Source organism: Tiliqua scincoides, chromosome 8, assembly GCF_035046505.1.
Source record: "Tiliqua scincoides isolate rTilSci1 chromosome 8, rTilSci1.hap2, whole genome shotgun sequence".
NCBI lineage: Eukaryota > Metazoa > Chordata > Lepidosauria > Squamata > Scincidae > Tiliqua > Tiliqua scincoides.
In genome coordinates this window covers 29,551,470-29,564,505 of record NC_089828.1, presented here as the reverse complement: position 1 = coordinate 29,564,505, position 13,036 = coordinate 29,551,470, and the positions used below count along the sequence as shown (strand labels likewise).

At 45.2% G+C, this 13,036-nt stretch overlaps 1 protein-coding gene across 4 annotated transcripts in view; it reads left to right on the top strand.

Annotated features, from left to right (window-relative positions):
- Positions 1-221: 221 nt before the first annotated feature.
- EPS15L1 (epidermal growth factor receptor pathway substrate 15 like 1) overlaps positions 222-13,036 on the top strand; it is a 54,071-nt gene continuing 41,256 nt past the window's right edge. For all 4 annotated transcript variants that reach the window (XM_066636674.1, XM_066636673.1, XM_066636672.1 and 1 more), the window contains exons 1-11: positions 222-267; positions 6,490-6,531; positions 7,002-7,091; positions 8,284-8,331; positions 8,625-8,720; positions 8,964-9,023; positions 9,933-10,058; positions 10,391-10,450; positions 10,762-10,998; positions 11,373-11,530; positions 12,164-12,320. In XM_066636674.1, the coding sequence (XP_066492771.1) occupies positions 247-267; positions 6,490-6,531; positions 7,002-7,091; positions 8,284-8,331; positions 8,625-8,720; positions 8,964-9,023; positions 9,933-10,058; positions 10,391-10,450; positions 10,762-10,998; positions 11,373-11,530; positions 12,164-12,320 (1,095 nt within the window). In that variant the 5' untranslated portion in view covers positions 222-246. The remainder of the gene's footprint in view (positions 268-6,489; positions 6,532-7,001; positions 7,092-8,283; positions 8,332-8,624; positions 8,721-8,963; positions 9,024-9,932; positions 10,059-10,390; positions 10,451-10,761; positions 10,999-11,372; positions 11,531-12,163; positions 12,321-13,036) is intronic.

Below are 13,036 nucleotides of genomic sequence, written 5' to 3'. Positions count from 1 at the left end.
TCGTCAGACAGAAGCATCAAACATAATTGGTGTAAAAAAAAAAAAATCTTGTGTTTAAAATCCCGGAAGTGACAATCAGCGTGTCGGTCTAGCGTGAGTCAAGTCTGCCTGAGTGTGGCCCCGCCCTTGTCTCTCTCCTGCGTCTGGAAGCCAGCCGCCGGCTTATACGTGGCCACGCCCTCCCTATCTGGCCACGCCCCTTTCCTCCCCCCTCCCCGCCTGAGCCAGAGGAGGCGGCGGCGGAAGATGGCGGCGCTCATCCCGCAGGTAGGAGGAGGATGAGAAGGAGGAGGGGTACGGCCTAGGCTGGGGGGAGGGGGCTGTAAGGTAGGCCCCCCTGTGTTGTGGGGGAGGGAGAGAATGAGAATGGGGCGTGTCTGGTGAGGGGTCCAACCTGGACCCCGACAGGCACAGAGGAGAGGGCAAGCAGCCCCGCAGGAGTCACCAGGACTCTCCTTCCTCAGAGCCCCCCTTCTCCGCCCCCACCTGTCGGCTTCTGCAGCCAGGCATCTCCCCCTCCCCAACACACACACGTGACCTTGGAGGGGGAATTTAGGCTGCAATCCTAGCCACACTTACTTGGGAGTAAGGCCCTTTGACTATAATGGGACTTACGTCTGAGTAGACAGGCATAGGATTGGGCTCTGAGGCTGCAATCCTGTCACACTTACCTGGGAGTAAGCCCCACTGACTATAATGGGACATATCTGAGTAGGCATGCATAGGATGGGGCTCTTATTGAGCTGGAGGGGCTCCCTCTCCCCCATCCTCCCACATGGTTCAAAAGGTGGTCTTGGACCTCGCTCAGGAGGGGCACTCAGTGCTTCAATCTTCCACTAATGGGGGAAGGGGCACCAGGGCAGGTGGGCCAGAAAGGAAATGGGGTCTGCTGACAAGGTCCCAAGTTCAATCCCCAATTAAAAGGATCTCAAGGAGCAGGTGATGCAAAAGATCCTTCTTTTGCAAGACCCTGGAGAACAGCTGACAGCTGGAGCAGACCTGGTTTGGCTTAGGATAAGGCTGCTTATCATGATGGATTTTGGTGAGGAAGCATCTGCCTTGAATTCAGATGGTCCCAAGTTCAGTCTCTGGCAGCATCTCCAGGTAGGTCTGAGAAAGAAAAAACCTCTGCCTGGAGAGCTGCCGCCAGTCAGTGTAGACAGCACTAGACTAGATGAAGCAGTAGGAATTGCCAAAAGTAACTGAATCTTGCCTGAGAAAGATGGGTCCAGAACCAGACTTTGGTGCAGGATGGAGACCTGTGCATGTTGAAGAAACTTGGGCTTGTAGCCTAAAGTCTGGTTCAGTAACCAGCTTATGAACATATGACTCATTATAATGACTCAGGCCATTGGGTCCATCTAGCTCAGTATTGCCTGTCAATTGGCAGCAAGTTCCCAGTGTCTCAGACAGAAAGCTATTTCCCAGCTCTGTCTGGAGATGCTGCTAGGTATGTAGCAGGTCTAGGATACTAGCATCTGCAGACCTGGAATCTGAAGGGGGTAGGTGGGAAAGAGTGTGTACAGTGTGAATTCTTTCAGTGTGCCAATGCCTTTCTGGAAGTAACAGTCATCTGGATTCAGCAGTGGAGCTTGAGCAGCCTTTATTGAATATATTTATATATTGCATTTTAGAAATCCAACTCTTCAGCAGGCAGTGAACATTAAAAACCTTTCTGCTTGTTGGGTCACTTCAGCTGTGCAGTAGCAGCCTTGCCAGAGAGAAACTAGAGGGAAAGGAAGATGGGTGAGAGGTCATGGAGGCCTCTGGCACTAGGCTTGCTGGTGTTGCATTGTGCCTGGGTGGGGCTTTTATGCAACCATGGGGTGACATGGTAGGTGGGGCCCACCACTATATTTACTGTTCCACAGATGGTGTTCTTATTAGTATTATGCTGCACTTTTCAGCCAAGGTGGGCTTGCAAAGCAGCTTGCAGTAAAAATCTGCACAAAAGTGCAATATAATTTTGAATATACTAGTGTAGGGGGCAGTCTCTCCAGGCCCCTGGGAGTTGATATCATAGTCTAGGTTCCAGGAACTTCCTTTTAGAGGGCTGGAGCAAGTGGATCCAAGGGCCAACCACTGCAAAGATTCTGCAAAGGCACAGAAGCAGTCCCTTCTCAAACTGTGACTTACCTACTTTGTGACAAATCAGTAGCCTGAAGGGTAGTTGAGAAATCAGCTCTCTTCAGGTTCCCAAATGCCTGGTCACCGTGCCTAGGTAGCCAGGCAAATAGCTCTTTATTGCCCATATTCACATTCTCTCTTGTCCAATCAGAAACTTAATATGAAACTAGGATGAATTTGTATACCTCTAAGAAGCTTCTGGTGCTGTTGGCAGAGCTATAGTCAGGGTGCTTGATTTTGCAATGCCTAGTTTGACTCTGGGTGGAAGTAGCAAAGCTATTCTTATGGGGGAGTGGTCTATTAATGGCTCTTAGTCATAAGGCTAGATGGAGTATCTAGGTTCTGAGGCAGTTCATCATTCAATACCAGATATTGGGGGACCAGCAAATAACAGGGGAAGTCTGAATTTTCTGGAGACATCTGACAGGGAACTGAGATGTTGGGCTTTTTGTTGGATTGATCCGGTATGGCTCTTCTTAAGATAGTTAAATGTTCAGGGCAGTGCACCTCTCAGTGAATAAGTTTGAGGGCAGATAAGAGGAATCTGGCCTTCGTGTCCTGTTTGTGGGCTACCCATCTTGATTTGACACTGTGAGAATGCAGGACTAATACAGGATGCAGGTCTAGTACAGGCTGCTTTGTTTTTATGCTTTGGTCACTGAGGAACTACAGAGTGAGAAAGATGTTCACAGGTTGACCATATGCAGTGGAGGACAGAGTGCCTTTTACCTTTAACCATCGTATAGAAGAGGGAATTTTGGCAGGTGGAGCTCAGCATGGAAGGGTTTAAAAAGCTGTCAAAATATCTTCTTCTATATGATGGTTAAAGGTGTAGGTACTCTGTTCTCCATTGCATATGGTCACCTGGATGTTCAGCTTGTGGAAGGTGGTATATAACATCTTGAGGGAAGACACTTTTGCATCTTTGTCTCAAGGGGGAGGAAAGTCCAGGGGTCTTTGAGCCTTAGTGTGTGTTTGTGTATGCAGGGAACAGATTAGCCGCCCATTATGAATACAAATTTGTAGGGTACAAAACTTTCTCTGCCTTGAGATTTGCTTTATTGTTGTAGGACTGGGGTACCTGATGCCAAGGGGCTGTTTTCTAGGACTTTTCTTGGACATAGCCCCAAGTTCACAGAGAGCTGACTGCATTCTCCTGCCCCAGCTGATTTGTATTCCTGTGAAGTTAATGGCTGCTGTCTAGCAGCGAAAGCATCTCCATGTTGGCTCGGGTTGCGGAAAAGGCCAGAGCCACGCAGAGCCCAGATGGCAAGCACAGCCATTCACTTATAAATTGCTCTTTTCAGAAGGGATGTTTTGAAGCGGAGCGCTTCTGGAAGCATTGTGTGCCTCTCACTTGCTCTTGTAAATTTCAAGCGCCAAGCAAAAGAGGGACAGGCAATCCCCACCACCAGCCCTGGCTGCTGCTTGGTGGTGCTTTCCCGATAGATTCTGCAACAGTTTTGACAGATATTCTTCCCATAACATTTTCAATATAACACAAATTGGGTGTGTTGTATGCATGCAATGTGCATTCAAGAGTGACCAATAATGTTTGTTTTGGTAATAGACTAGAGAAAGTTCTGGCTTCTGGTTTTCTTTATGCAGTATTGTTTTGGGGGATCTCAGGCCAGTTCAAAAAATAAATAGGTGGTTTTTGCTTATACTCAGGTTCCAATAGCCATTTATGGTTAAGTGAAACCTCCAGCTTCAGAAGCCACTAAATACTACTTGCTGAAGGAAAAACCAGAGGAGAAGCCTGTTGCCTTCCTCCTCTCTGTATGGGGTGTCTGGCTGGTCTCGCTGCAGATCTTCCCCTTTTCCCAGGGCCAAATTGGTAGGTTCTAGTGTCATCCCAAAGGACAAAGCTGGGCAGAGATTGATAATCCTCGAAAGCCTCTCTCAGTTATGTGGAGAATTCACCAAAAATCTAACCAATCCTGTGTAGCCAAAGATTGAGGAGGGCTGGGGCAAGGCTCTGACTGATTCCAACCAATCGCAGGCAGTTAAGGAGTGAAAGCATCAAGTCTCTTTATTTTAAACAAGGGGCAGAGGCAAACATATGGATGGTTTGATAATACAGAGAGGAAAAATTACAACAAGCAGGCATGAGAAATGGCTTAGGCATTAACATTGCCCTGGTGCGGATCTTATCGAAACTGCAAGCAGGTAAGGCAAACTTAAACACAGAATAATTCCCTGATGTGTCTCACTGTTTCCTATCTGGTATTTATTCCACTCTGACTTGCAAGGTCTATCGCACCTCTCTGTTTCCCAAGAGGCAGATGAAGCACACACAGATGCAGTTTCTGAGGAAGCAAGCTGGAATATAGCCAAGTGTCAAGTGTTAGGCTTGATGTTAAGAAATCCAGTGTTGATAATATCACTGTCCATCGCATAGGGTAGTTTACAACCTCCTAGGCATCCCTGCCTGTCCTGTGACCTGGTCAGGTGGGCTTGGATTCCCAGTTAGCTGGTGCACACCATTCCCAGCAGGAGCAGTGGCTTGGGGCTATTCCCTGAGTAGATGCTGATGAAGAAAACAGAGAAACCTCAAAATGACCTCTCTGTTTGCCCATACAGTATTTCTGCAATGGTGCTGATTTTCATATTGTTTCCTACTGAACTTTCTGCTGAGACTTTCTTTGTGTGTGTTGCATGTGGCTAGCGTTTGGTTTACCCTTGCTGAGTAAGAAACACTCATAGAAGCTACAGTGTATCCTTCCAGAGGCATTTGGAATGTATTTGCGGAACTTTGTGCTTATCCCTAGAGCTTTAAGGCCTACAAGCGAGATGAACAATGTGATTGCGCAACTAGGAAGGATGCTGTTGTGAAATTCTTTCTCTATTGTGGGAGGAACTGGTTGTGCATTGGTGCTACCACACTGGTTTATGGGAGTGTTGATGGTGCATGTAAACTTTTCCCTTCCCTCACTGACCCATATTTGGGTTCATATTATCATATTAACACTGCTGGGGTCATACTTTAGTTAGGGGACCTGGAACATGTGAGCTTTGCTTCCTTATTCCTGTTACTGTCACATTCCCCTGTTGGGTTTTGGCTGACTCCTGGGGATTATTTTGTTGGTTCAGTGTCTCACCAATGGCTTCTGGCTGCTCATTTATCTAGTTTCTTGTTTTGAAGGGTTTCTTATCTCATTCTGGCAGTTTCAGTGGCTAGTATACAAGAATTGAGCTTTTTTTTTAAAAAAAAAAATTACCAATTAACTAAGCACAAATAGATGGAGGAGAATAGGCTGTGGCTCCATTTATGTGGAGTACATTAAGAATGAGAAGAAAACTCCCTGCCCCAAGGAACTTACAGGCTAGAATTTAAGCACAAGGGATGCAACAGAAGAAAGGGAGGGGAATTAAGACAGGTATAAGCAGAGGAAGAATATGTGATTATTTCAGTTAATCATTTATTCCTTTTATCTACTATGTTCAGTTTCTCTAGTTCTTTCAATTTTTTTAATTGCTTCTTCTAGAATGAGATGTCTTGTTAGAAATAGAAAGTTATATCTTCAAAATTCTTAACCTGCCCTGTCTCCATTTACCCTGCACATGCCCAATCTTGTCTGATCTCGGAAGCTAAGCAGGGTCAGGCCTGGTTAGTACTTGGATGGGAGACCGCTTGGGAATACTGTGTACTGTAGGCTTATACCATAGTCTTTCGAGACTGAAGGTTGCCAACCATGTGCGGAAAAATGGTCCATAAGTTTTAATAAATAAATACAATTATTTGAGCTGCAGTTGTTTAAATGCATTGTCTGTCCTTTCTCATGGAAACTAGTCAGCTGTGAGGCAATGTTAGTCTGAACACTTGGGAGGGGGGAGGAACATGTTATCAGAACACTTGAGATGTCCTTGAGGCCATTTCAAAAAACAAACCTATGACTGTGGAGGGTGAATGAAAGACATAAAAGTGATAGAATACCTCCCTGCTTGCCTTGGGTAGGCTTCTGTGGCAGAGCAACAACTTTGCATGTAATCCCTGGCTTCATTGATAAAAGGATCTTGAATAGCAGGTGATGGGAAATGCATCTCTGCCTGAGACTCTGAAGGACTGCTGCCCTTATAGAAAGCTACCCTGCTGCTATAAGGCAGCTTCATTTGTTCAGGCACTGGAAAACTCCTTTGTCTGCTCTGTGTAGCTGGGCCAGGTGGACTGAGCAGCTCCTCCTAACCTTTGCTGTGCCTTCCCTGCAACTATTAGGCTATCCTATGGTCTCAGAAGAATGATGAGGGAGGGCGGTGTGGTGGGGGCAGCTGAACCTATTAATAGGTACAAGACACTGACCAGCTCTGGCTGTGGATGGGGATGATCTTCACTCTGGATTTCCCTCTCTTTCTCTTGCTTAGTTCTCCACTGGGAACCCTCTGTATGAGACGTATTACAAGCAGGCAAGTGTGAAAATATTTTTTTCTTCCATCTGTTGACATCTGTTCTTGAAATCTTGGTTTCCTTCCTCATTCATTATGAACTGTACCCATTGCAGGCAAAAGTGGTGGGCAGGGGGTAGTTGTGTTGGCCTATTAGGGAAAATGCAGAACTAACAGTAGCTCTAATGCCATTATTGGGGCCAATTTTAAAAAGTCACAAGTAATTGAATAATTGAGCACACTTCTGAGTTCCACAAAGTTCTTCATCAGACTGCCTGTTTATGCATATAAAGGAGGGGGAAGAAAAGAGATGCTTACAGCCAGTTGTAAAAGCCCTGAAGCTTGTCAGTTTTAAGATGAAGAGGGCAGCTAGTTTGGCTGTCCATCATGTGGGGGGGAGGGGGAGAGAGCAGTCTGCTTTTCCTGTTCTTCCCCCACTCCCTATTAATTTTTTTGTGGCTCTGTTCAAATGTTGATTTTGGTTTTTGCAGGTGGATCCATCCTGCACTGGTAGAATTGGGGCCAGTGATGCTGCCTTGTTTCTTAAGAAATCTGGCCTTGCAGATGTTGTTCTTGGAAAAGTAAGTTGAGTATCTACCCTGGAAGAAGCTGAGTGTAACCTATTTTGTATCTTTTCCTGAAGGAGGAATAATGCTGCATAGTGTGACTTCTGTAAATGTTGGTTTGAAAGCAGTCAACTTTGGGGAGCTCTGGCACTGGAGGCTAGGATGCAAAGGATCCTTTCATTGCCAAGACTTGGACCTGACCCAGTTGCTGCTACTAACTCACAGCCCAATCCTATCCAATATTCCAATCCCGGTGCAGTTGTACCAGTGGGGTATGCACTGCATCCTGTGGTGGGGAGGCAGTCACAGTGGCCTCCTCAAGGTATGGGAACATTTGTTTCCTTACCTTGGGGCTGTACTGCAGCTGCACTGGTGCTGAAAAGTTCAATAGGATTGGACCCTCAGTGGCTTTTGATTTTCCACACTCTGTGACAATCAGTCAAGCTCCCTCAATTGCACTGCTTCATCTCTACTGGTAACTTCCCATTTTGCAGCCTTCATGACAATGCACACCTAGGCAGCAGAGCACAGATAATCATATTCTGTTTGCAGCATCTCCTAATAAAGTATCTATAGAACCAGGATGTCCATACAAGCCCTTGGATTTGCCAGTTGGGTTATGGCAGCTCCTTCTGAATCTGTGCAGAAGAAAGGAAATTAGGGAGCAACAGGGCGGAGAGTTTACTATGACCATCACTAAGTTCTCTTTGGGTTACATTGTCATACATCTCCTAGTTCTCCTAGGAATATGTTTCTGAATGTATAAGCTCAGAGTTGTTCTAGACATTTATGTATTTTTTCAGTGTATAAACTGAAAAAAGTATCCATTCTATTGAAGAAAGACAAAGCATTTCAGTCCAGCCTCCCCTCCTCTTTGCCAGGTTGCAGTCATCTTTCTGGAATGAAATATACACTATGTGAGGGGCAGAACTCAATGAAGCAGTTTTTTTCTTCAGAGGGTTCCCTGCCTGGAAGAAGAGATTTTAAAATTTAGAATCTTTTCTTAACAACACACGCTTATTGAAATTATTGCAGGAAAAAGTTTGACAAATGTGAATCAAAACAATATTGGAAAAAAGTACTTTAAAAAAGCACTCAACAGAATGTGATGCAATGGTAAAGAGGATACTTTTGTCTTCCATGTTTGAATTTTATTTTCTTAAACTTTTGTTAAACTGTGTCAGCTTATATTTTTGTGTTCCCTTAGATATGGGACTTGGCAGATCCCGAAGGCAAAGGATTCCTGGACAAACAAGTATGTAAATGCATGCACAATCGGAGAGAAAATGATTTCATCAGCCTCTGAACCCCCCTCCCCCAATATTAGATAGGGAGTTTGCAGTTTCATTCTCTTCTGGGAGAGGCTTAAAAATGGATTCTAGACTTCAGTTTGTAGAGACAACAGGGCTTCTGAGCCTTCGACAGTCTTGTGAGAGTGGCAGTCTATCAACTAGTGTTCCTCTTCTAGGAAACAATGGCAGCCTCACTTGGGCCTGGGAACAGAAGGCCCCTTCTATTGCTCACATGCTGCCTCTCTACTTCATTCAGGGCTTCTTCATTGCACTGCGTCTCGTGGCCTGTGCACAGAGTGGCCACGATGTCAGCCTTGGCAGCCTGAGCCTGACCTTGCCACCTCCAAAATTTGTAAGTATCTGTTTGAAAATATTTTTTTAAGATTTTTTTTGAGAAGAACATAAGCTGTTTCTATCTTTGAAAGAGATGCAACAGTGTCTCTGGTTCCACTCAAATCCCACTTGGATAAACCTGATGAGGACAAGGCCAGTGGCATCTGCTGACTGTTTCATGTTGCCTCTGAAAGGCTTGTGCACTGAGAAAAAGAAGTCACAGGACGGGTTCTAATGCGTTCCAATCTGCTTCTAATTTCAGCATGACAATACAAGTCCTTTGATGACCTCTTCATCATCAGATGCTCACTGGGCAGTCAGAGTAAGTTTCCAAGAGTATTGCACTGTCTTATGATCCTTTGGAATTGCTTCTTCATTTGGGCTTTTATTTGTAAATTGGTATAGTTCTGCTACGAAAATGATGGGGTGGGCAACAATGGAAGCAGGGCTGAATATGGGAAAGAACATACATTTGTTTCAGTGCAAGTTGTCAGGTCCCTGCCCTGAGGAGCCTGGAAGCTGGGCACTGACTCAAGGGAGACAAAGACACAGCCCTGCTCCATTGTTGCCCTGCCAGCAACAGCTGTTCAGAGGTGGAACTGCTTCAGAACACTAAGCATCCGCTGATCTACCATAGTTAATAGCTGCTGATCAACCTCTTCTTACGTGAACTTATCCAACCACCTTTTAAATCAATCCATGCTAGTGGCCATCACGATGGCTAGTGGCCGTCATTTTTGTGAATTTTGATTAATTTGGCATTGTTTAAATAAATGTTTTCTTTGGTCTATCCTGAATCTTTGCCACTTAATTTCATTGAGAGACTCTTAGGTTCTAGTCTTATAAGAGAAAGAGGAAAAAATCCCTCGGTCACTTCTCCCTCTACATAATTTTATAAGCTCTCATGCCCCAACATCATAGTTGTTCGCTGAAGAGTCCCAAATGCAGTAGCCTTTTTTAGTAGGAAAAGGGCTCCAAACCCCTGGTCATGTAGGTTGCCCTTTTTCTACTCCTCTCCCAGTTCAGCAGTGTCTCCCTGAACAGTCTGTAGCTCCCCAGTTGTAAGTCTGAATTCAAGGGGAGTTCTTTTCTCATCATGTTTCTCTAAAGATGGATGTAAAAACTGCACCAAGTTGGTACTGCAGTCTGGACTCTGTAGAAACTCCCAGTGTGGGGGCTCACTGACACCTGCCTGCTTTTTAACGTATTCAGGCTCTTTCTTGCCAACTAGGTGGAAGAGAAAGCGAAGTTTGATGGTATTTTTGAAAGTTTATTGCCGGTCAATGGTTTACTTTCTGGAGACAAAGTGAAGCCAGTATTAATGAACTCAAAGCTACCTCTTGATATCCTTGGAAGGGTAAGCCATTCAACTTTCTTTTGCCCTATATATATATATATATGTATATACGTGTGTGTGTGCGTGTGCGCGTGCGTGCGTGTGAGAGAGAGTGATGTCACTGTTTTAGATATGACTTTCAAAGAGTAAGGAAATTAAAGCGAAGCTGAAAGGGCATTGTAACTCAGCTTAGTCTTGAGAGATAACTAACTTTGTGTGGTTTGCATCTTTTTGTTTAAAGTCTTGTCCAAGATGGTTCTTAAAATATGAGGGCTTTTTCCTTAGCAGTCATCCTGTATTCTGACTGCCTTGCTTTCTCCATCTCTCTGTCCGCCTGCTCTGAATGTTCATAGGTCTGGGATCTGAGTGATATCGACAAAGATGGACACCTTGACAGAGATGAATTTGCTGTGGTAAGTTTTCAGGTTCTTGCCAAACTGACCAAGGCAGCTGTACAGAGACAGCTGGTACTTCCAGCCTTAAGGCCTAGGGGTGGGGATATACCATGTTGGGGGGGGGGGGGGATTATTGGACTTAAACCTGCTCCATCTAAACTTTTGGACTGGTTCCATTTTTCCCAGGGCTGTGCCTACCTCAACTCTTTCTGTTCCCCCTCTTGCCTTGCTCTGTGCTTGTCATGCTTGGAGCCCATCGTCCTATCACTTTCTCCCTTCCTCCTCCTTGTTGACCTCTGAAGACATCTTTTTCCCTCTGGGCCTTGCAGGCAATGCACCTGGTGTACCGAGCCCTCGAGAAGGAGCCTGTCCCCTCTGTGCTGCCCCAACCTCTTGTCCCACCTTCCAAGCGGAAGAAGGCACCCATTTTCCCTGGGGCAGTCCCGGTCCTTCCTGCCAGCCCTCCCCCCAAAGACAGCCTGCGTTCCACCCCCTCACACGGCAGCGTCAACAGCCTGAATAGCACGGGAAGCCTCTCACCCAAACATAGCCTCAAGCAAGCACAGGTAGGTGTGGCTGTTGCATAAACCTCGGTATCAGTGTGTGTGTCTTGTGTCCATGAGTACTCTCTCCTTGTGCGTCTTGGGATCATGCGAAGCAGCCTTATACTGCCAATTCATGTAGTACAGAGTGGCAGCTGATTACCAAGCTCTCAAGTAGTTGGTGAAGTTCCTTGTCTAGTCTTCCTACCTGAGGGAAACGGGAAATTGGAAAATGCTGGTGAAGGTGGAGAGGAGAAGTAATAGTGTGAGCCTTTGTCGGCCTTTGTCAGAGGGGGCTTGACAAGGGGGTGTTGCTCATGAACTGGTTTGGTAGATCCCCTCCCCCATTTGCCTGGAATTTTCCTAAAGCAATGGATGTTGCATGGGTGTCATTTCAGCCATCTGCAAACTGGGTGGTGCCCATGACAGACAAGGTTCGCTATGACGAGATCTTCTTGAAAACAGATCTGGACTTGGATGGCTTCGTGAGTGGCCAGGAAGTGAAGGATATTTTCATGCACTCCGGTCTCTCCCAGAATGTCCTCGCACATATATGGCAAGAATCCTTTTCTTTTTCCTGCACCCATGTTATCAGAAAATTATATTTTCTCAGTCAGAAAGCATGATGCTAGTGACAGTGTTAGAGCTGTCACTTGATTAACAGGTAATGGTTGGTTGAATCTGAATAAACTGCCATGACAAAAATAGTAACTTTGAAGGCAAAGCATCTTTATTTTTTGAGGCACATGTATAATACACATCATCTGGTATGAGAATGAAGGGAGAATGTTTCTTCTAATATATGCAAGTAGATATACTAAAAATAATAGTAAATACAGTAATACCTCCTTTAACGCCAGGGATCCATTCCTGGAAAACAAGCACTGTCTGAAAGAGAACTATGGGACCTGTCATTGGAGGAAATGGAAACTGATTGGTCCTGCCCTACTGAGAATGCACTGCGCCCTTAGGCGACACTCAACCTTGCGTTACGGGAGGTTTGACTGTATTATCAGTAAGTAGATATAGTATTAAAAATGATGACAAGGAAAGAAAATATTTACTGATTTGGAATGCCTTTTATAGCCTATAAAAGTGTTTTAATAGACCCTAACCAATTTAATGGGTTCAGCCCCAATAAACATGCACTGGACAGCACAATGTAGTGAATGGCCCCTTTTTCTGGCAGGGCATTAGCTGACACGCGGCAGATGGGGAAGCTCAACAAAGACCAATTTGCACTGGCCATGTACCTCATTCAGCAGAAGGTCAGCAAAGGCATTGACCCTCCACAGGTCTTACTCCCAGATATGATTCCACCGGCAGAAAGAACCACGCCCATCCAGGTGAGTTCTTCTGGTGTGTGACACTTCCAAGGATGAATGGTTGACCCTGTCTCTCTTGTAAACATAAGGGCAGCCCTCAGTTACTCTCAGCAGGGATTCTTTCCCTTTTCTGCTGCTAAATGATGTATTGAAACTTGTTCCCTTAATTAGTAAACAAAATAATTTGCTACATTCGTACGCTGCCTTTCTTCCAAAACACTTAAGGTGATCTGAAGTCTAAAATGGCAGTTAACAATCTCAGAGAGATGGTATAGCACGTGAATCTGCCTTATAGTGTGTCAGATCATTCAGATTCATTCAGCCCTGTATTTTCTACACTGACAGCAGCTTATAGGGTTTTAGACAGAAAGGGGTCTTTTTTGATCCTACTTGGAGATGCTGCTAGGACTTGAACCCAGGACTTTCTGTATGCAAAGCAGGTATTCTGCCTCAGAACTATGGCTACTCCACACCAAATGGAAAAGGACTAGAAAGCAAATAAGTGAATTCATGTTCCACCTTGGTGGAGATAGTTCTGGAGGTAGAAGAGCCAAGTGTCAGCTGGTTCCAGCTAGACTGGTGGAGGCTTGACTCTGAATGGTTAATCATTGCCAAATATATGGGACTGCCTTTGAGAGCAAGCAAAACAGCCCTGCCTACCTCCTTTTCCCACTTTCTTCTCTTTCACTGAGATTTTCTTTTTCTCTCTTCTTTGTCTAAAAGCCTGGTATGAAACA